Genomic DNA, 24,035 nt, shown 5'->3' with positions numbered 1-24,035 from the left:
TTCAATATGGTTTTGCCATAGATAGAACCATATGAAATAGCTGTCTTTCTAGTTCAAATTGGTAATATAGTTCAACTTAATACATAAAAATACTTATTATACATTAAAAATTACATCAGATCCATATGCAAAATGACTTAGACTACTAAGTAATGTAGGCTTCATAGATATACCACTACTCTGAAACGATACAGCTTTTGTGAGTCTAGATTACATTTTCTATTGTTTTCCTGTGTGTATCTGGCCTTTCTGCTTGTGTACAAACCCACTGAGGGTATGGATCATGTAAGAGACTGCTTTATATTTTCCACAATACCTAGTCTGACACATAGCAGGTATTTATTAATAAGTAGTTATTTGACTGATTTTTAAAAAAATAAAAATGAAATCAGTCTGACAAAAATCAGTCAAATAAAATCAGACTGATCTTTTGCATAATCAGAACTTTAAAATGTAGTGTCTACTTATTATAGCAGGTGAATTCAAAGAGATTTTTTAAAATTTTCTATTGAGATTAAGTAATTACATAAATTTCACATATTTCACAGTATTGTGAAATAGTGATACTTAAAGTCACAAACACATTTTAACTTCCACAAGGCAAAGTTTGTTCTATGAGCTTTGACGATACAACTATTTCTTCCACATCAGGTGGTATTTATATTTCTTTCCTTTTGCTTAATGTAAGCTGTTCCCTCTTTCCCTCTCATTCCCTCCCTCATCTATGTCATTTTCATCTATGTCCAGTGCAGCTGATAGGCCCCTCTGTTGTATGTTTTCCTATTTCCCTCTGATTCTGTGTCCTCCTCCTAGCTTCCCTCAGATATGTGTATATATAACCATATATGTGGTCAAGAACATGGAGTCATTTAGCAATGATACAATAAAATGAGTAGAAGTCCTTTGTTTCTCAAGTCTTGTTTACTTTGTCATATCTCTGCATTTTGGCTTTAATATCCACATATCAGGGAAACCATGTGCCATTTGTCTCTTTGCTCTTGGCTTGCCTCGCTCAAAATAATTTGCTCTAGTTCCATCCGGTCGGTTGTAGGGCCTGAACTCAGGGTGTGGGCTCTGTCCCTGCACTCTTCAGCTCAAGGTGAGCGCTCTACCACTTGAGCCACAGCGCCACTTCTGGTTTTCTAGTGCTTTATTGGGGATAAGGGAATCACGGACCTTCCTGCCTGGGCTGGTTTTGAACTGTGATCTCAGATCTCAGCCTCCTGAGTAGCTAGGATTACAGGTGTGAGCCACCGGCACCTGGCTATTTTGTCCTTTCTAATGACTGCATAATATTCCATTGTATATAGGTACCGCAATTTTTGGATCCATTCATTTGAGTGTGGCATCTGGGTTGTTTCCATATCTTGGCTATTGTGAACAGTGTTGTAATGAACATGGAGGTGTATGTGTCCTTGTATCCTGTAAGCTTAGAATTAAATGTATTTTCTTTTAAAATTGATATTTGTCCCTTATGAAACTATTTTGTGGCAAACATACAACCATTTTTGTTATTAAGCTTATTATTATTGCTGTATATTAAGATTAATTTATTAACATGTTCTTTGCAATAAGAGCTCAGGTGAGATCAGGTATTGCAAAAAACCTGGTAGACTGTCATTCACCCTTCTTCAGCTATAGCAGATATTGCTAATCAAGCAAAGCACTCTTGTTCTGAACCCAGACAAATACACAAAACCTTTTCCAACACAGCATATTCTACCAATTAATGAGAATTTAGACACAAGATCAAACCTATTGGTCATGATTAGTAAGGCTTCTTTCATTTCACATGGGTCTGTGAACCAAAACTAAGATCCAAAGCTCCTGGTTTGTTGTTATTGTTGTTGCTATTTGTATTTTTTTAAAGTAAAGAATCATTTCCTCCTAAAAGCCTATGTAACTGGCCCAAAGATATATAACTAATTAAGTAGCAGAATTGGTTCTAAAAAACCAAAAAAGTTTTTGAAGCTGGCCACCAATGGTTCATACATATAATCCTGGCTATTCAGGAAACTGAGATCTAACAATCACAGTTCAAAGCCAGTCTGGGTAGGGAAGTCCATGAAACTTTTTGTGATTACGTGTATGTATGTGCCTTTACTGGGGCTTGAACTTGGGGCCTTGGAACTGTCCCTGGGCTTTATTATTGCTCTACCATTTGAGCCACAGCTTTACATCCAGCTTTTTGTAATAATAGGAGATCGTTTCTCTGACTTTTCCTTCACAGGCTGGCTTCAGACCTGGATTCTTAGATCTCAGCCTCCTGAGTAGCTAAGATTACAGGTGTGAGCCACCAGTACCTGGCTCAGTCCATGAGACTCTCATCTCCAATTAACCACCAAAAAGCTCGAAGTGGAGCTATGGCTCAAGTGGTAGAAGGCTAGACTTGAACAAAAAAGCTCAGTAACAGTGTTCAGGCCCTGAGTTCAAACCCCAGGACTGTCTCCCTCTCTTTCCCTCTCTTCCCTGCCCCCTTGCCCCCCCCCCCCCCCCCACACACCTGAGTCTTTGAACTGTTCAATCGGAGCTTGACACTTCATGCTAACAACTCTCCATTTTGGTTCCTTTAGGCTGAAGATGAAACTCTGCTTTCATTTCATGGTGTGGCTTATGTTAATATGGTCCCATTGCTGTATCCTGGTGTGAGGAGGATTCGAGGAGCTTTTCATGTCTACCCCTACATAGACAGTGCCGTCTTTGAAAAGGTAAGGAAGAATTACATGTAAGGTTTCATCCTATGCCGCGGACCGGGTTCTGTCGGGACGACGGAGGACACCTAGGGGAGGAACCTGGAATAGGATGGGGAGATGGCAAACAGACAACTCACACACAAGAGGAGTGGATGCTGAGTGCGATTTAATGCAGAGGATAGCAAACTTTTATAACAGAAGTCTCCTGAGAAAGGGCAAAAGGTTACACAATCTTGCTGCAGGGCTTCTTTCTTGGGTGGTCACCAGCTGGGCACCTGATAGGCATTTGTCTCCGGCTTATCTCTAAGGAATACAATGGGTTTGGGTTTCGATGTTTGTCACCAATTAACCATTACCTATCTTTATATAGGCCTTAACTTTCCCATAAGATCTTTCCTGTCTCTTCTTTAATAGTAAACTTTAAGGAGACCTAGCAATTCTCTTAGTAAATAGCAGGAAATTCTCTCTCCTAAATAATTATCTCAGCAATTGCTTTCTGTTTTAACTGAGCCTATAGCTTCTTGTAAATCCCTTACAAATAATTCCTTCTGCTGAAGTGACTTTGTGAAACCCCCAATACTTTTATATTTACTTATGACTTGTCTACTAGCCTTCATAAGAGGGGTTGCAGGGTAGCACTTAACTCTGGTGAGTCAGTCATATTTTTTAAGACACTCATCAGATATTGGAGTCGTCAACACTTTTAAGAAAGAGCTTTGAATAAGGGAACGTTGACAATGAGCAAGTACATAAAGCAGTAGAAACAGTAAAAGATTAATAGGCACTCTTATGAGGAAAAGAAAGACAGAAATACATCTTTCCCAGGGGTTTGCCAGCCTTTCCAGGAGTAGGCCTCTTAGAAGCCCTATTCTCTGAGGTAGACTTCGGTGAAGTCCCAATACTCGGAGATAGGTTTTTGAAGCCCCATTCTCAGGTTTGATAGATGGTTTCCCATGCTAAGCAGACTCCACTGGAGTCGGCGTGGCAATCCTAGTTTATCCTTAATATATATTTGTAATGCCTAATGTAATGTGAATGCTTTGAAACTATGTACTATGTTGTTTAGGGAACTCATGAGAAAAAACATATTGATTGAACATATAGTTCAATCCAGTAGAAATAATATTAAAATATTTCAAACTGATGGTTGATTGAGTTCACCGGATATGGAAGGTCAGCTCTGTGTGTGTGTGTGTGTGTGTGTGTGTGTGTGTGTGTGTATGTGAGAGAGAGAGAGAGAGAGAGAGAGAGAGAGAGAGAGAGAGAGAGAGAGAGAGAGAGAGAGAGAGAGAGAGAGAGAGAGGACATTTCTTCACAATAATTTTTAAATAAATAAAAAATTGGAGAAGAGTATTTGAAGAAATAAAGAGGTTGTCAAATCATCTCTACTCAAAAAGTTACACTCCTGAAATGGAGCAAATGTGAGAACAGATTGAAGTGTGAACAGTACGAAAGGCTGAGGAATGTGAGGCATCCTTGCCCAGGGCCTCCCTATATTCGTTCTTCCACCTTTAGCTCAGCCATACTTCCAGGGCACAATAAGCTATAAGGATCAACAGCTGTGCCGCCAGTCAGAGAAGGTTCACACAATTTGGAGTCAGGGTTGAAATGATGATCTTGGTGGAGGGCAATTGATTTGCTTGGTTCAAAAGAGAATGCCTAAAGAATTAGCTGAAATGAGGAGATAATGCTTGCTGTTAGGTATGTGGTATACATATGCAATCTCAGCACTTGGGAGGTGGAGGTAGGAAGATTAAGAGTGTAAAGCCAGCCCTTTTATGATTTTACAGTGTTGAACTTATGATGCTTTTAAGTATATTTCACTGGCCTATGCCTCATTGCATTTTTTTGTTTCTTTTCAGACCAAATGTTTATTTAGCTTGTTCCGAGACACTGGCCATCATAATATGATTCACAATAATAAAGGAGGAATTAATTCTCCACTGTCCAAACCAGTTGCTAAGAATCTGAAAGAAGATAAAACAGTGAAAGAAAAAGATATAGATGGAAAGCCTAGACCTACAGATATGGTATGTTCTTGAGAAGATGATTTTGTGTGTTTTTAGGTGGGTCAGAGTCTTGCACTGATTTATTATTTGGTGAATTATCTCTGTATGTGTTGCTTTTAGGTGCAATGTAGTAATAATTGCTTCTGCCATTATGAAGATAATATAATAATCCAATTTTGCGTTCATTTTCTTTCAGCAAGCACCTAGTATAAGATCTCAGAGCTCAGATACTCCTTTGGAAGGTGAAGCCCCTGTAACCCACAATCCAGAAGGCCAGGTAAATATTCATAAGATTTTAGAAAATTAAACCGAAACTTCATCAGCCTTTTACTGATAAGATAGCCATCGTAGAAAATGCTCAGAGCAGAGTGTCAGAGTTATCATCCCATGTTTGCCCATGACTAGTTTATGATCTTGACAAATTTGTCTTGTTGAGACTCTATAAAGTGACCATGTGCCAGATTAGCTATGAGGTTTTTTCTGAAAGCATGAATTGTACATCTTTTATTAACTCTCTACACTAAACTCCATGAGGGATGCTCATGTACCTGTAGGACAGACAGACTCATATTTCACTTGCTACAATACTAAATGCCATAATAGAGGTGCAATATATTGTAAGCACATAACTCCACGTAGACTGAGAGGAGACAAAGACTAATACAGTTAGGATAGAGCAGTCTCAGGGAAAGCTTTATGAAAGAGATGCTAACCAAACAGGGTAGTGAAAAAGAGAGCTCTTTGCCAGAAGAAGATGGAGAGAGAGGCAGTGAAGAGCTTGAGTGAAAGCACAGAGAAAATGTACAAGAGCAGACTTTAAGTGTATCAGTCAAGTCAGCTGGGAAGTAAAGGTTTCTGCAGGACCTATGAAAGGTTGATGGAAGGAAGAATGGCACTCATTTCAAACAGTTCCATGAAAAGTATTATGAATAAGTTTGAAACATGACTTGAACTCAAGTGAAAGTTTCCAAAAATAAAGTGAAAATCTCAGCTGGGCACTGGTGGCTCATGCTACTCAGGAAGCTGAGATCTGAGGATCTCAGATCTCAGATCTTCGAGGTTCAAAGCCAGCCCAGGCAGGAAGGTCTGTGAGACTCTTATCTCCAATAAACCACCAGAAAACTGGAAGTGGAGCTGTGGCTCAAAGTGATAGAACACTAGCTTTGAGTAAAAGAAACATGGAGAATGTCCAGGCCCTGACTTCAAACCAAATAAATATGTGAAAAGCCTTTCCTCCAAGAGATAATCATTACTACTCTATTTCCTCCCTAAATATTTTTCTATCTAAAAACTCTTTAACACTTGATATTATACTTTATGTATTAGTTGTATATGTATTTTTCTTTGTCTATTGTGAGGGCTATCTTACTTTTTTCATACATATCTTTTTCCTTGGAAATAACAAATGAGAAAATATGTCTTTACAGCAATATCTAGAAGCAGGGACATACATTGTGTTGGAGATTGAGCTGGACAAAGCCTTGGTTCCAAAGCGAATGCCTGAAGAATTAGCTGAAAGGTAAGTAGGAATCATCCTCATACTGTTTTTCACAGGTACTTAGATGTAAATGATAAGAGCTCAATCACAAATGTAGTTTCTTCTAGGCTAAGCAGCACTTTTCTGTTGTTGTTGTTGGTGGTGGTGGTAGATGAGATATCCCTTGTTATTATTGTTTTCTCATCACAAAAGTTGATTATAAAATTTTTTTAGAAAATTGAGATGGGCTGGGGCTGGGAAGGTGGCTCAGTGGTAGAGCGCTTGCCTTGTATGCTCGAAGCCCTGGGTTCGATTCTTCAGCACCACATAAGCAAAAAGAAAAAAGCCGGAAGTGGCAGTGTGGCTCAAGTGGTAGAGCGCTAGCCTTGAGCTGAAGAGCTGAGGGACAGTGCCCAGGCCCAGAGTTCAGGCCCCACGACCGGACCAAAAAAAAAGAAAATTGAGATGGGGGGGCTGGGAATGTGGCTTAGTTAGCCCTGGGTTTGATTCCTCAGTACCACATAAACAGAAAACGCTAGAAGTGGTGCTGTGGCTCAAGTGGTAGAGCACTAGCCTTGAGCATAGACTGGCTTAAGGACAGAGCCCAGGCTCTGAGTTCAAGCCCCAGGGTCAGCAAAAAAAAAAGAAAGAAAAGAAAAGAAAAGAGAAAGGAAAAGAAAAGAAAAGAGAAAAGAAAAAGAAAGAAAGAAAGAAAATTAAGATGAGCAAAAATGTCTATTCATCTTGTGATAAGCACTTTTTATGTGTGTTTGTGTGTGCTGGTCCCAGGGCTTCAACTCAGGGTCTGGGACCTGTCCCTAAGCTTGTTTTGCTCAAGGCTAGTACTACTTGAGCCACAGCTCTATTTCCAGATTTTGTAGTAATTAATTGGTGATAAGAGTTTCATGAGCTGGGTGCCAGTGGCTCATTACCTGTAATCCTAGCTACTCAGGAGGCTGAGATCTGAAGGTCATGGTTCAAAGCCAGCCCAGATAGAAAAGTCCCTGTGAGACTTTTTTTTTTGTTTGGGTCTGGTTGTGGGGCTTGAACTCTGGGCCTGGGTGCTGTCCCTCAGCTCTTCAGCTCAAGGCTAGCACTCTACCACTTGAGCCACAGCGCCACTTCCAGCTTTTTTCTTTTTGCTTATGTGGTGCTGAGGAATCGAACCCAGGGCCTCAGGCATGCAAGGCAAGCGCCCTATCACTGAGCCACTTTCCCAGCCCCCCCCCCCCCCCGTGAGACTCTTATTTCTAATTAACCATTCAAACTAGAAGTGAAGCTATAGCTCAAAGTGGTAAAGTGCTAGCTTTGAGCAAAAGAGCTCAGGGACAGCACCCAGACCATGAGTTCAAGTCTCATAACTAAAAAAAAATGTATATGGCCTTTCCTGCTTTGGCTGGCTTTAAACCATGATCCTCAGATCTCAGCCTCCTGAATAGCTAGGATTATAGGTATGTGCCATTGATGCCCAGCTGTAATAACCACTTTTACTTTAGTGTCTATCCTTCTGAAATTATTTTAAAACCTCTGTAATACACGTTCACATAGACATACACATCATCCCATCACACATACATAAACATAATTCTTAACTTTTCATACTCTGTCACCATAACCTCTGTCATCACTTTTTGAGTCCATCCAAATTCCCTGGCTGTTTCACTATTCCTCACACATGCTAGGCATATTCTTATAGTAAAATGTTTACACTTACTGTTCCTAAGCCTAAAATATCTTTTCCCTAATCTCTGTATGGTTTGCTTCCTCTGTGCCCTCATGTCTTTTTCTCAAATGGTATCATCTCAGTGAGTCCTTCCCACTCTACCAGCCCCCAAACCCAACAGAGTCTAACTGTCTCTCTTTACTATTTTTTCTCTGTAGCACATACCCCTACCACATAATCTTTTTTTAAAAAATTGGTCATGGGACTTGAACTCTGGGCCTGGGCGCTGTCCCTCAGCTCTTCAGCTCAAGGTGAGTGCTCTACCACTTGAGTCACAATGCCACTTCTGGTTTTCTGGGGGTTAGAAGGGCTGGGATGGTAGCTCAGTGGTAGAGTGATTGCTTTGCATGAATGAGGCCCTGGGTTCGATCCTCACCACTACATAAGCAAAAAAAGCCAGAAGTGGTGCTGTGGCTCAAGTGGTAGAGCGTTAGCCTTGAGCTGAAGAGCTGAGGGACAGCGCCCAGGCCCAGAGTTCAGGTCCTACAACTGGCAAAAAAAAAAAAAAAAAAAAAAAAAAGAATCTTGGACTTTCCTGCCTGGGCTAGCTTTGAACTGCGACCCTCAGATCTTAGCTTCCTGAGTAGCTAGGATTATAGGTGCGAGCCACTGGTGCCCAGCTCACATTAATCTTCTGTATCCTTTTTATCTTTATTTCCCTATTAGAAAGTCCATGAGAGCAAGGTTTTTGTCTATAGTTCTTAATGTTCTATCCCCAGAGCTAACAAAGTACCTGATGGACAATGGGCCTTTGGTAGATACTGCAAATGAGTAAATCACCTCATTGAGGGAGGAAAGCAGGAGCCTGAACAACCAAGTTGGAATGAGATATTTTGCTGCTTGTTATTTCATACCCTTAAAATTTTAATTATATGGACTAAAATAAATGAGATTAACATTATGAACAGAAATGTACAATTACATAGGATCTATTAAGAAAAATTGAGTTTGTGGGGTTGGTTGCAGACATCAGCAAAATACATGTTAGCAGGAATCTGAAACCATGAGGACAAACTTGTGGCTTATTCCTCATAAGTTCCCATAAAGCCGTCTCTACAGCGAAAGCAGAACTTTTAGCCTAAGTAGTTTGACAGTATCAAAATGTTCTCACTTTAAGTCTGATAGCATTATTGTAATTTGTAAATGAGGATCGAGTGTACACTTCATCCTACAAGAAAAGAAAGACTTTTACTTGCCTATGCCATCAGGCTTCCAAATCTGTGTGCTTTCAGAAACTGCTGAGGGCCTTCATTGCTTTCCAAACCCTTGGTGAAATGCCCATTTGTGCACATTGAAAAATCAAACAAAGCTGGTCATTGTAAAGCCAGAGCTCAAATGAGCCAAAGGTATAATGCAGATTCTGAGTAGCTGCTTTCTAGCTCCCTTGCTACAGTCCATAGTCACCTACTTTGCTGTGTTCACATGAGAAAATAGAATGGTGCTTGCTCTCCTTCACAGACTCTTTGCAGGCAGGATGTAATACAAATCAGCAAATAATCAAGTATTATCTATATTTTTTTCTGATCCAGGGTTAAGGAAATGATTCCTCCAAGGCCACCTCTTACCCGTCGGAGAGGAGGAGCTCAGAAGGCAAGTATGAAAGCCAGGATGAAACTATAAGTAAGAAGATGCTCAGTGCATTTGAAAATGGTGTGGACTCTTTAATATGCATTCCAGAACTTGTTTTGAGTTCTCACACATTTTCATTCTCAGTTCCATTTGTGATCAATGGCATGCAATGAATAACATACAATGTCTAGTCTTTGGCTGGTGCTCTCTGTGCTCAGAGGAGACGGACAATTTATATCTAAGATACTATTGAATATAAAATTTAATCCAGCTGGAGGCATGGCTCAAGTGGTAGAGTGTTTACCTAATTAGCACCAGTATCACCAAACAAAAAATTAAGTCCTGGAGATATGGTTCAAGTAGTAGAACATTCGTCTAGAATTGCAAGACCTAGATTCAATCCCCAAATACCACAAATAGAAATCTTAATCCAGTTTTAAATTTCTAATACATGGTCTATCTGTACATATTTGAGGGTTTTTTCCTCCTGATACTGGGTCTTAGGGCTTCATACTCTTGCTTGTTTTTTTTTGCACACAGCTGACACTCTACCACTTGAACTACATTTTCACTTCTGGATTATTACTAGTTAGTTAGAGACAAGAGTCTCTTGGATTTATCTGCTCAGGCTGGATCCAAATTGCAATTCTCAGATTTCAATCTCTACAGTAGCTTTAATTAAAGGTATAAATCACTGGCTCCTGGCTCTTTGAGTCTTCTTTACCGGACATTTGATATTTTTCTAGGCAGTGAGTGACTACCACTTGCAGATCAGGAACATCTCTAAAGCCATTCTGGATGAGTACCACAGAATGTTTGGGAAAGAAGTGGCTAAACTGGAGCATGAAATCGACACTGAAACCCTGGAAGAGCAGAAGTGCCAGCTCAACTATGAACTTAATTGTTCTGGAAAGTACTTTGCTTTCAAAGAACAACTCAAGGTAGAACTTTCATTTAATTATTATAAGAGGGTTTTTTTGGGGGGGGCAGTCTGTTGTGGGGTTTAACTCAGGGCCTGAGCTCCATCCTTGAGCCTCTTTGTGCTCAGGGCTAATGCTCTACCACTTGACCCACAGCACCACTTCTGGTTTTTGAGTGATTAATTGTAGATAAGAGTCTCTCGGGGGACTTTTCTGTCTGGCCTGGCTTTGAACCATGATCCTCAGATCTTAGCCTCCTGAGTAGCTAAGATTACAGGTGTGAGCCAGTGGCACCTGGTATTATAAGAGTTTTTATGAATCAACTTCTCTACAGATCCACTTAACGATTTTTTCTCTGATTGTGTTCAGTTACATTTTCTTTTTTTGGGGGTGGGGGCGGGTCCAGTCGTGGGTCCTGAACTCTGAGCCTGGGTGCTGTCCCTCAGCTCCTAAGCTCAAGACTAGCGCTCTACCACTTGAGCCACAGTGCCACTTCTGGCTTTTTTCTTTTTGCCTATGTGGTGCTGAGGAATCGAACCCAGGGCCTCAGGCATGCAAGGCAAGCTCTCTACCACTGAGCCACCTTCCCAGCCCTCAGTTACATTTTCTGTGATAAATGTCAGTAGAAGATGAGCACTGGTGACCCACACCAGTAATCCTATCGACTCAGAAGGCTGAGATCTGAGAATAGCAGTTTGATGCCATCCAGTGCAGGAAAGTCCAGGAGACTCTTATCTCCAATTAACTACCAGACAACTGGAAGTGGCACCATGGCTAATATGGTAGAGTGCTAGCCTTGAGCCAAAGAAGCTCAAAGAGAACGCCTAGAACCTGAGTTCAAACCACGGCACCAGCATAAAAAACATAGTCTCCAACAATCTTACACGCACAATGGATACTAAGCTAGTATAAGACTATAGAAATAGATCTTCTACTGACATTTTGGTTTTGTCAGTCAAGGAGTTTGAACTTAGGGCCTGGGAGCTGTCCTTGAGCTATTCTACTCAGGACTAGTGCTCTACCACTTTGAGACACAGAACCACTTCTGGCCTTTTCTGAGTAGTGTATTGGAGATAAGAGTCTCATGGAGTTTCCTGCCTGGACTTGTTTTGAACCCAATCCTCAGATCTCAGCCTTCTGAATAGCTGGGATTATAGTCCTGAGCCACCAGTGCCCAGCTGGAGACTAATTCTTCACTTGAGGTGAGGCTAGACTTTGAACAGATTCCATGTTCCTCTGGAGGCGGAAACTCTGTTACTGACTGTAACTAGTTCTACCTCCTATTCAAACCTCTCCTTATCCATAGAGGCACTAAGATTTGAGAACTATTGCCTGGTTTTTGTTTGATTTTGTTTTGTTTTGGTGGTACTTGTGTTTGAACTGAGAGACTTGCACTTTTTTTTTTTTTCTGGTCCTAGGGCTTGAACTCTGGGCCTGGGCACTGTCCCTAAGCTCCTTTTTTTGCTGAAGACTAGCACTGTACCACTTGAGCCACAATGCTACTTCCAGCTTTTTCTGTGATTAATTGGAGATAATATTAATATTATCCTAATGTAGGTCATTATGATGCATGGAAGGTGCTTACTATAAAACTTAGCAATAATGGTAGTTTAGAAAGAAAAGAAAAGTTTCTTGGTCATCCCAACTTCCAATATCTATACATTATACATTATCTCCCTTTATCCGTGCAGTCTCAAGATCCTCAGGAGATGTCTTAACACTGCATAATACTGAACCCTATGTTTATAGTGTTTTCTCCTCTGCATGCAAATCTATGACTTTTTCACTTAATTGAAGCAATTTTGGGGGTCTCTTTGCTGACATCATTACTCTCATGCTTGGTGCCTCTAGAAAATAAAATAAAGTTTAAACATGAGCACTGTGACACATGATGATCTGATAACAAGATGGTTACTATGATGAATGGATGGGTAGCGCATACATATGGAAATAAGGAGCCAAGAAACGAACTATGGCTGGGGCAAGATGGAGTGAGGCAATGTAAGATTTTATCCCATTATTCCAAATAGTGTGCAACTTAAAACATAGGGATTTATTTGTGGAATTTTCCACTTGTTTTCAGACTGCAGTTAAGCATAGATAACTGAACCTGCAGATAAAGAAGAGCAACTAGGGCTGGGAAGGTGGCTCAGTGGTAGAGTGCTTGCCCTTCATGCATGAGGCCCTGAGTTCAATTCCTCAGCACAACATACACAGAAAAAGTCAGAAGTGGACACTGTAGCTCAAGTGGTAGAGCACTTACCTTGAGTTAAACCTCAGGGACAGCATCCAGGCCCAGAGTTCAAGTTCCACCACCAAAAAAAAAAGGGGGGGCAACTATATTCCTGTCATGTTTTAATCTTTTATTTCTGCTTTCTTTTCTTGGCTTTTCAACCAGGCAATCAATCAATCTATTTATTTATTTATTTAGTTGGTTGTGGGGCTTGAACTCAAGGTATGCGTGCTGTCCTTGAGCTCATTTGGTCAAGGCTAGTGTTCTACCATTTTGAGCCACAGTCCACTTCCAGTTTTCTGTTGGTTAATTGGAGATAAGAGTCTCAGGGACTTTCCTGCCTGCGCTGAGTAGCTAGGCTTATAGGTTGAGCCACCAGGACCCAGCCTCAATCAGTTTTCAGAGTAAAATAACACCTGAGCCATATATCCACTTAACAAAGTATAATGTATGAGGTTGGACATTAGCAGCATTCAAAATGGAATTCCATTCTCTGGACTCTAGACACGTCTTCTTACTTTTCCATTGTTATTATAAAGGTAATGTACAGAGGGGTTACAGTTACATAAGTTAGGTAAAGAATACATTTCTTTTGGACAATGTCCACCCCCCACTTCCCTTGCACTCTCCCAGTGTTTCTTTTTTTTGTTTTGTTTTGTTTTTTGGGTCCAGTCATGGGGCCTGAACTCTGGGCCTGGGCGCTGTCCCTCAGCTCTTCAGCTCAAGGCTAGCGTTCTACCAGTTGAGCCACAGAGCCACTTCCGGCTTTTTTCTTTTTGCTTATGTGGTGCTGAGGAATTGAACCCAGGGCCTCTGGCATGCAAAGCATGTGCTTTACCACTGAACCACCTTCCCAGCCTGTCTCCCAGTGTTTCTTTCCAGGTCTTCCTTCATGAACCACATAGCCACTATGAGAGAAAGCATAAACCTGCTAAGATTGTCTTCAAGTGTTGGCCTCTCTTCTCTTGGTGTGAATTCTGCATTGTCCCTATTAGTGATGATGGTGGCATCAGGAAGAAATCCTGCTGAGTCTGTTGAAGGAGCCCTAGGGAACTACTAGTCTAGCTGTCATCAGGCAAAAGACTAATCATTATCAGAATTTTTTTTTGTTGGGGGGGGGGAGCCTAAAACCAAAAGACCTAGGGAAACCTGGTCCAGCCTGCTGCTGGACTGTGCTATCAGGGTGGGGGGGACAATGTTTATGTTTTGCAGCATGCTGTGGTGAAGATTGTGAGAGAGAAATATTTGAGGACAACATCCTTTGAAAGCCAGGAAGAACTGCAGACATTTATCAGTGAGCTTTATGTGTTCTTGGTAGATCAAATGCATGTGGCACTAAACCAGGTAGGTGACAAGAACAGAGCACCCTTTCTGTTTTGTTGAGCACAGAGATCCCCTGGAAATTCTCCTTCCTTCTTTTTTTCTGTTATCCTTTAATCAACAAATATATAAGCTGGGTGCTGGTGGGTCATGCCTGTAATCCTAGCTACTCAGGAGGCTGAGATCTGAGGATCACAGTTCAAAGCCAGTCCAGGCAGGGAAGTCCATGAGACTCTTATCTCAAATTATCCACCAGAAGGAGTGGCACTGTGGCTCAAAGTGCTAGAGCACTAGCTTTGAGCAAAAGAACTCAGGGACAGCACCAAGGCCCTCAGTTCAAGCCCCATGACTGACAAAAAAAATTAGTAAAATATATGCTCTGTGTTAGGCACTGGAAACATAAAGATGAATAATATAAACTGCCTAAGTGCCAAACACACTGGCCTATTCCTATAATTCCTCCTATTACTTGGGAGGAAGAGGTAGGAGAATCTCATTCAGAAGCCCGCTCCTAAAAGAAATCATTAAGATCCTATCTTTCTATAACTAAATCAGAAAGGACTGGGGGTGTGGCTCAAGTGATAGAGTGCTTGTCTAGCAAGCTTGGACCCCTGAGTTCAAACCCTAGTATTGCCCCACACAAAAACAAAACCACAGCCGGGCACCGGTGGCTCACACCTGTAAATCCTAGCTACTCAGGAGGTTGAGATCTGAGGATTGAAGTTCAAAGCCAGCTTGGGCAGGAAAGTCCGTGAGACTCTTATCTTCAATAAACCACTAGAAAACCAGAAGTGGCACTGTGGCTCAAGCGGTAGAGCGCTTGCCTTGAGCTGAAGAGCGTGAGGGACAGCGCCCAAGTCCAGAGTTCAAGCTCTACAACCGACAAAAAAAAAAAAAAAAGACAAATTTTGGGAGAAAGGATATGTTCTTTCAAATTCCTAAAAAAAAATAAATTTTATAAATCTCAAAATTGAGAAAACTGGATGCCAGTGGCTCACACCTACTCAGGAGGCTCAGATCTGAGGATCAGGATTTGAAACCAGCTCAAACAGGAAAGTCCATGAGACTCTTGTCTCCTTATAACCACCAAAATGCCAGAAATAGAGGTATTGTTCAACTGATAGACCACCAGCCTTGAGTGAAAAACTAAGGGATAGTGCCCAGACCCTGAGTTCAAGTCCCAGAACCAACACACACACACACACACACACACACACACACACACACACACACACACACACACACACACACACACAAACACACACACCTATGATAGAATTATCAAAATAATAAAACAGGCTGTGGAAGGTATAAAACAAAAATTGGTCTATTTATTCTGTGAATATGCACAATTTTTAGTCTTCAAAATAGTAAAACAAAGAAAAACTATGTGTTTCAGATAATATACACAACTGACAACACTTCAACGTTCCAAACATGCTGTTTTTGTGACTAGTGGCCTTCTTTCTCCAGAACACTTGTTTGTATCAGTACTTGTACAGCTCATATCTATCTTGCCTTCTTTGTTCATTTTTCTATGTTGTTGTTTCTTTGAAAACAGAACTAAAGGCTTACTGTACCTCTGGTAGCTTGACCAACTCAGCCTCCTCAAAGCCTCTGTTTTTGTTTATTTATTCTTCACTGCTTTCCTTCCCCACCACCCACACCTATCTTTTCTTTTACCTGGCTGTCTTCCTGGAAGAGGTAGGACAAAAGCATCCAGTATTGTAGGATTAACAGTCCTTCTTTGGGCATAGATGATAGGAATAATTTGGATTTGGAAAACAATTGAGAGTTGAGCATGGGATTTGAACTGATTTATCCTTCTGTCCCCAAGGACCCCTTGTCTGATAGAACGATGGGCTCATAATAGAAACAGCTGCAGTAGCCAGACGCCAGTGGCTCACACTTGTAATCCTAGCAGATTATGGACACCTAAAGAGAAAGAGAACTGTGTCATTTTACCAGGGGAAGGATCATGAGCCTTGGAGCTTGAGCTGAGCTTTGGAAGCTACGAAAAGGTCTCCAAATGGTTGTTTCAGAGCCCTGAACCACAAGGGGCATTACAAAGGCATAATAGTTTGTAAGGAAGTAAAACTTGGTGCTGGGAAGGTGGCCCAGTGGTAGAGTGCTTGTCTTGCATGCATGAGGCCCTGGGTTCGATTCCTCAGCACCACATAAGCAGAAAAAGCCAGAAATGGGGCTGAGGCTCAAGTGGTAGAGCGCTAGTCTACAGCTGAAGAGCTGAGGGACAGCACGCAGGCCCAGAGTTCTGGCCCCACTGGCCCCACGACCGACAAAAAAAAAGAAAAGAAAAGAAAGAAAGAAAGTAAAACATACAGAACGGCAGAGTTCAGGAGCAGAGGTGAAAATGGTTGAGGAGTGGAGACTCAGGAGCTGACAGTAGGTATCTGTTTCTGTTAGGGGATATGGATTGTGGAGGTAGTCCTTCTATGCCATATAAAGAAGTTTGGACTTTTTTTTCTCAATAGCAATTGAGAACAATAAGCTTTACATTGGAAAATAGTATGATCAGGAATATATATAATATATAGATTACATAAAATCTATTATATATGCTGGGAAGATGGCTCAGTGGTAGAACACTTGCCTTGCATGCCTGAGGCCCTGGGTTCGATTCCTAGGCACCACATAAGCAAAATGAAAAAAGCCGGAAGTGGCGCTGTGGCTCAAGTGGTAGAGTGCTAGCCTTGAGCTGAAGAGCTGAGGGACAGCGCCCAGGCCCAGAGTTCAGGCCCCACGACCGGACCCCCCCCCCAAAATCTATTATATATACACACCCTGACAGGAGTCTGGAGGATGGATTAGAGGTGTGAAACTGGCAAAGTTAGCTGGCTATTGCTAAAGAAAGAGGGGAGTCAAAGATTCTTATGTTTAAGCCTCAATGACTAGGTTATTGATGTTCACATTAACCAAGACAAGGAATACAACATGAGTAGGTTTGGTGGAATGCAGGCGATATTGAATTCAGTTTTGAACATTGGCTCTTCTGGGCCCTTGCTTGAGAGAGACATCTATGCTATTTTTACGAGCCAGATATATGGATGCTATTGTTAGAAATAAGGCTATCTGAGCAAAGGATGAAAGAATGAGGAGAGATGAAAATTGGTGATAGAATCAGGAAATACCAAAAGTTAAGAATAGATGAGTAAACTGGGCACTGGTGGTTCACGCCTGTAATCTTAGCTACTCAGGAGCTGAGATCTGAGGACTGCTGTTCAAAGCCAGCCCGGGCAGGAAAGTCCGTGAAACACATTTTTTTTTAATTGTGAAAATACTGTACAGAGGGGTTACAATTACATGGGCACAATAATGAGTACATTTCTTATCAAGCATTGTAGCCTCCTCCTTTGTTTCCTCTTCCCACCCCTTCCCATCCCCCCTCTCCCACCCCTCTTACCCCCACCATGAAACTCTTATCTCCAATAAAACACCAGAAAACCAGAAGTGGTGCTGTAGCTCAAGTGGTAGAATGCTAGTCTTGAGCTGAAGAGATGAGGGACAGAGCTCAGGCCCAGAGTTCAAGCCTCATGACTGACAAAAAAAAAAAAAAAAAAGAATAGATGAGTAAAAGAATTGATGAACAGCTTTAAGAAAATTTAGATGATTTTTGCTAAAAAAAAAAAAACCATAAATGAATGAGAATATTAAAGACCTTCAGTGAATACTGAATATCACAAGAGTCTAGAAAGGCTCAGCTCTTTCTACGTTGTTTTTCTTAGAACGAATTTTAGCTGCATCTCTCTAGGAATGAAGAAATCAGATTGCAGGGCTGTTTTAATATGTGAGTTTTAGTACAAGTTTAGGAAAAGGAGGAAGATGCTTGAGATTGAGTTGCTGGTGAGTAACATGAGGGTAGTCATGAGCATGAGGCTGATCTTGGGCAGAGATAGATTTACTGGAAGGAAAGAAATGAAACTAAAGAGGTTTTTGTCTTGTTTTCATTTTCATTTTGTTTTTTTGGTGTGTGTGTGTATGCGCGCGCGTGTGTGTGCACGCACCTGTCATAGGGTTTGAACTCAAGGCCTGGGTACTGTCCTTGAGCTTTTGTGCTCAAGGCTAGTGTTATACCACTGGAGCCACAGCTCCACTTCTGGCTTTTTTGGTAGTTAATTGGAGATATAAGTCCTATGGCTTTTCTGCCCAGGCTGGTTTATGACAGCAGTCCTCAGATGTCAGCCTCCTGAATCATTAGGATTACAGATGTAAACCACCAAGACCCAGTACCCAAAGGACAGAGGCACTAATCAGTGATCAGAAGCTGTCTTTGGCCCATCACAGATTTGGCTGTATTCCATAGCAATGGTACTTGGTACTCACTATTTTTTTTTATTTTTTATTTTTTTGGTTGTGGGGCCTGAACTCTGGGCCTGGGCACTGTCCCTCAGCTCTTCAGCTCAAGGCTAGTGCTCTACCTCTTGAGCCACAGAGCCACTTCTGGCTTTTTCTGCTTATGTAGTACTGAGGAGTTGAACCCAGGGCCTCATGCACACAAGGCAAACACTCTACCACTGAGTCACCTTCCCAGCCCCATTGTTTTGTTTTAATTAAAGATTTTTAGGGGTCTTCCTCAGCCATAGCTTCTGACCCAGGATAGTACTAATTATACCAGATCAACTCTTCTCAATGTGGATATATAGGAAATACCCCTTTCCCCTATAGTATTTGGTATTGAGGTTTAAACCCAGGGCCTTGGGCTTGCTAGGCTGCCACAAATATTTCAACCTCCTGAGTAAACATGTGACACATGATCTAACACCCAGCTGATTATATTCTTTTTCTTCTATTGGAAAGGTATGGTTTTCCCCTACTTTTCCTGTTTCTAAATATCTCTTTTGTAAGATCTATCAGTAACTCACATCCATTTTACTTCCCTAAACCTTTCTATGTAATTGCTTCATTTGTTTTCTCAACCCCTTCATGAACTTTCATGATGGCAAGGCTATGCCAGATGATATCCAAGGCCCTGTTCCAGTCATTCAGTCAACTAGTGATCAGCTTCAACTCTTTGCATATGAAGCAGAAGTCAATGAGAACTATGGAATGGCAGCAGTGTATTATGAAGAGGTAATCAAATGTTTCCATTGATGGTGGTTATTATTTGTGAAAATGGGTATGATAAATAGTAGTTTTTGATTATTCAAAATCAAACTTGAATGGTAAAAAGGTAGAGCAATAGGACAGAATGAAAGGCCCACAGTAATAATGTCATTAAATTATTTTTTGAGTAGTCTATTGGAGTCTCATGGAGTTTTCTGCCGGGGCTAGCTTTAAACCGCAATCCTCAGATCTCAGCCTCTTGAGTAGTCAAGATTCCAGGTGTGTGAATCACTGACACCCGGCTTCTTTTGGCTTTTTGGCAGTACTGGGGTTTGAACTCAAGGCCTGGCCTCTTGGTAGGCAGGTGCTCTACCATTTGAGTCACTCCAGCTTTTTTTTTGTCGATTGTGGGCCTGAACTCTGGGCCTGGGCACTGTCCCTCAGCTCTTCAGCACAAGGTTAGCCCTCTACCACTTGAGCCACAGCGCCACTTCCGGCTTTTTCTGCTTATGTGGTGCTGAAAAATCAAACCCAGGGCCTCATGCATGCAAGGCAAGCACTCTACCAATGAACCACCTTCCCAACCCCACTCCAGCTCTTTTTAGTGCTGCTTTTTTTGCCAGTTCTGGAGCTTGAACTCAGGGCCTAGGCACTGTCCCCGAGTTTCTTTGGCTTAAGGCTAGCATTCTTCCACTTGAACCACAACTCCACTTCTGGCTTTTTCTGTGTTTGTGTTACTGAGGAATTCAATCCAGAGCTTCATGCATGCGAGGCAAGCACTTTACTACTGAGCCATCTTCCCAGCCCAGTCATTAAATTTTTGAAAAAGATATAAAGAAATTTAATGGGAAAGGATAATCTTTTCAAAAAATTGAACAATTGGTTATCCTTAGGCAAAATAAATCATTCTTAAATATTTTAAAAAATCAATTCAAAATGGATAATACATCTAAACATAAAAACCATAACACTTCTAATCATAAAACATCTAAATATAAAACCATAAAACTTTTAGAAGAAATGTAGAACATTTTTTGACATTGTTATATAAACTATTCTTTTTAAATTATTAAATACATATTTTTATTGTAAAGATACTGTACAGAGCGGTTACAGTTACATGAGTAGGTAATGAGTACATTTCCTATCGAGCATTGTTACCCCCTCTGTTTTTCCCCTACCATCCCTTCCCTCCCTACCTCACCAGTTCCTCCCTCCCCTTCCCCAAGTTGTAAGGTTAGTTTTCAACATACTGTCTTGTACGTCTCATTGATACAATGGGTCAACCTGTATCCTTATTTCAGAATTTTGTTATTTCCCTTCCCCTCCCCAAATTAGAAAAATGTATATACAAGATGCGGAGCACCAGAATTACAGTGACAACAGGGGTTATACCATGGGGAAAAGCATACAAAAGAAACAAAAAAACACATAGTACATTATAAGTATATTAAAAATAACAGCAAGAGCTTGAGCTATATCAACTATTCTTAGACCAAAGCATGGTCTATCAAAGAAAACAGAACATGAAAGTTGAAAGTCTAATAGACAAAGGGTTAACAAGTACAGCAGTGGTTCTCACTAGATACTATGTTGAAAATGAACTATACAACTTGTGGGTGGGGACAGAAGGAAATAACTGGGCGAGAGAAAGGGAAAACTGGGAAGGGGTGACTCAATTACCTTCTTTATGAAATGGTGACCCCTCTGTATATCACCTTTATAATAAAATTAAAAATTTTAAAAAAGTCAGGTGGGTATGGTTGGCTTATGCCTGTAATTCCAGCTACTCAGGAGACTGAGATCTGAGGATTGCAGTTGGAAGCCAAGCCCAAGCAGAAAAGCCTGTGGGATTCTTATCTCCAATTAACCACAAAAAAAGCCAGAAGTAGTGCTGCAACTCAAGTGGCAGTGTACTAGCCTTGGGCAAAAAAGCTCAAAGACAATACCCAGGCCCCAGAACCAGTAGAAAAAAATTAAAAGTCTATGTCCTATGAAAGAAGATAAGTTAAAAAAAATACAGATTAATATATGTCTAGTATAAGCAGAAGAGGTCTAAAGCTATGTACGTATGATCATATAACCTGATGCTAAACAAAATGAACCCCAAGATAGGCACACAAGAGGTTTTATCTTTGTTGCTGTTCTTCTTAATGTACCATGTGATTTTTTTGTTTCTTTTGTATGTTCTTCTCCCACGGTACAACTGTTGTTGTCACTGTATTTGATTCTGGTGCCCTGCATCTTATATATACATTTTTCTAATTTAGGGAAGGGAAGGAAATAACAAAATGCTGAAATATGGATACAGGATGACCCATTGTAACAATAAGATGTACAAGAGAGTGTTAGGTTTTTAAAAAGAGGTAGCTGAGTAAGAACAGCACCACGCACATGGTATTCAGGTAAGGAGTAGGTTTATTCAGTAGACCTGCTGGGACCAGGCAAGGTTGGCACTCCACTCAGCTGGCAAAAGAGAGAAAATAGCTAGAAAAGAGAAGAGCTAGAAAAGAGCAGAGAGAGAGAGCAGAGAGCAGAGAGAGCTAGAAAAGAGCAGAGAGAGAGGTAGCCGAGTAAGAACAGCAGCACTCACGTGGTATTCAGGTAAGGGGTAGGTTTATTCAGTAGACCTGCTGGGACCAGGCAAGGTTGGCACTCCACGTGGCTGGGAAAGGCCTGGGAATGAGAGAGAGCTGGGAAAGAGAGGAAAGAGAGAGGAAAGAGCTAGGAAAGAGCTAGAAAAGAACAGAGAGAGCAGAGAGAGAGCTGAGAGAGCTAGAAAAGAGCATCGAGAGAGAGCCTCTGGGCCTGGGCTAGGCCTTATCTAGGGTATGGGCCGAGAAAGGTGTGGCCACATCAAATTCAGATGTGACCTCAGCGGATGCAGAGGTGACATCTTCCAGGTGTCCCAGTTGCCTAGGTAACGCAGGTACTGGGTGGAGACTTTGCTGCGAGGAGGTGGAGACTTTGCTGCTCGAGGAGGGTGGAGTCTGCTTGCCATCCAGGAGTGGACCTTACATTCCAGCCTTTTAATAATTATGAAATAGAGCACGGATTCTCTCTGGCTACTTCCTGCTGACAAGGAGCATCGACAATAGGGGTAAAAGGCTGGAATTTGGTCCCCTCCCAGAGAAGGCAGTGAGCAGCAGCTGTCCCTTGGTGGCATGAGTCTTTAGATGAAGTCTGGAGAAGTCTCATGAGCATTGAGGGGCTGGAAAAAAAAATACTAGAGATCAAATAAATGGCAAGAGGAAGGACTTGGGGCTGAAAATGTTGGTAGAAATGTCCCTAGTTACTTCTGACAGCTAGCGACTAAGTAGAGAAGTCAGGTGACAAAGGCAAGAATATAAATTCCTGTTCAGTTAATAGGTAGACAGGTATAGACATTGGCTGGGCAGGCTTCTTACTTCCACTGACCTCCCCCCCTCTGGTTAATTTTGAAAGGGCAGGCACAAAGTAGCTGATGTGACATCATCTCCTCTTACTCCTCTCCATGTTCCCTTGTTCCCCAGACTGGCTGAGTCTAGGTGCTTGTTGCTGGGATGGCTTGTCCCAGTTGGTAGTCAAGGAAGTTTGAACTCAAGGCCTGGGCACTGACCCTGAGCACTTCTGCTCAAGGCTAACACTGAACCACTTTGAGTTATAGTACCACTTGTAGAGTTTGGCTGGTTAGAGATAAGTGTTTTGAGCCATGCTTCCAGCCTGGCTCTTTGCAGGTTAGTTGGGAGATGGAGTCTTAGGGATTTTTCAGCCCGGGTTGGCTTTGAACTGAAATGTTTGCCACAAAAGCCCTTTAAAAGCCCAATTAAAGCAACAAGGAGATCCAGTAGAATAAGTAGAGCTTACCTGCTCCTTATCAAGAACTGACCAACAAATATTCTGCAATGACAAAACTCATTAGATGTGATGAGAATTTTAGCATAGATATGCCCAGTATTTTAGAACCACATAGTCAGTAGAAGAATACACAACACAAAACACAAAAAGCAAAACTCAAAACCTAAAATTTTGACGTTTTGACATCTTTGCTAACAAAGCACATCAGATGGTTGGGCCTCAGTTACTAGGGCCTGTGAAAAGATCAACTTGTTAGCAAGGCACCTTAAAACAGATGAATGGAGTAGTAAGCTTGGTGGAAGGTTAAGGGTCAGATGGGGCCAAACCCTTAACCCACCATGTGGCCAAGATGGCGAACTCAAGATGGCGAATTTCTGAAAAAAATACAAATAGATCAAGCCTACATTGGCTAGCCTTTGAGAGGGAACCTAGAGGGGGGTCCCTGGGACCCAGCCTGCGTCACACTCTTCAGGGCACAAGCCAAAATGTAGAAAAGAGAAAGGGAGAGGTAGGGAAAGTTGGACATGAATGGCAGAGAGAGCAAAGAGAGCCCAAAAGTAAACAGACTTCTGACCATTTACCATTGCAGTGGCAAAAACTGTCTACATCTGAGAATGACATAAAAATGAGGTGCTCTGGCTTTCCAGGGAGCGCAGGAGACATTTCAAAGGGGTTTCACAGCTCAGGTGTGATTCGCAGCACCTCATTAAATGTGTAGGAGAGTCAGTCTGGTGAGTGAAGGAGAGCTGACCAGGCAGAAGTGGTGTCCCGACTTCCCCCAGAGCCCTCTAGAGAGATCAACAGAGAACTGTAGAGAGTAGCTTCACTCACCAGAGTAGAGAAGTGGTGTAGACATGGATGTGAAGGCAGCAATGGTATCAATGCGCTGTGTCTGCAGTAGACAGATGAGTTCGCAAAAGGCCGTCAGAACTGTGGGTATTCCTCAGAGCAAAAAGGAAAAACAAACAGAAAAAGAAAAAAGAGGAAAAAACCAGAGAAGAACCCCAGCTATCCTGACTTTAAGCCCTTTATCCAAGTCACAGCACCATTTATGTTAGGTTTTTAAAAAGAGGTAGGCCAAGTAAGAACAGCACCATGCACGTGGTATTCAGGTAAGGGGTAGGTTTATTCAGTAGAGCTGCTGGGACCAGGCAAGGTTGGCAAAAATGTTAGGTCTGCTCCTGGATGGCGAG

At 41.7% G+C, this 24,035-nt stretch overlaps 1 protein-coding gene across 1 annotated transcript in view; it reads left to right on the top strand.

Annotated features, from left to right (window-relative positions):
* Cfap70 (cilia and flagella associated protein 70) overlaps nucleotides 1–24,035 on the top strand; it is a 74,146-nt gene that overhangs the window by 16,548 nt on the left and 33,563 nt on the right. Inside the window, exons 10-17 of the mRNA XM_070020556.1 lie at nucleotides 2,574–2,708; nucleotides 4,556–4,723; nucleotides 4,899–4,979; nucleotides 6,130–6,221; nucleotides 9,432–9,496; nucleotides 10,222–10,412; nucleotides 13,837–13,968; nucleotides 18,907–19,032. Of these exons, the coding sequence (XP_069876657.1) occupies nucleotides 2,574–2,708; nucleotides 4,556–4,723; nucleotides 4,899–4,979; nucleotides 6,130–6,221; nucleotides 9,432–9,496; nucleotides 10,222–10,412; nucleotides 13,837–13,968; nucleotides 18,907–19,032 (990 nt within the window). The remainder of the gene's footprint in view (nucleotides 1–2,573; nucleotides 2,709–4,555; nucleotides 4,724–4,898; nucleotides 4,980–6,129; nucleotides 6,222–9,431; nucleotides 9,497–10,221; nucleotides 10,413–13,836; nucleotides 13,969–18,906; nucleotides 19,033–24,035) is intronic.

The sequence above is a fragment of the Dipodomys merriami genome, unplaced genomic scaffold, assembly GCF_024711535.1.
Source record: "Dipodomys merriami isolate MVZ:Mamm:240054 unplaced genomic scaffold, mDipMer1.0.p SCAF_14, whole genome shotgun sequence".
Taxonomy (NCBI): domain Eukaryota; kingdom Metazoa; phylum Chordata; class Mammalia; order Rodentia; family Heteromyidae; genus Dipodomys; species Dipodomys merriami.
The sequence above is the reverse complement of the archived record's forward strand: the minus strand, read 5'-3'. Positions and strand labels throughout refer to the sequence as shown.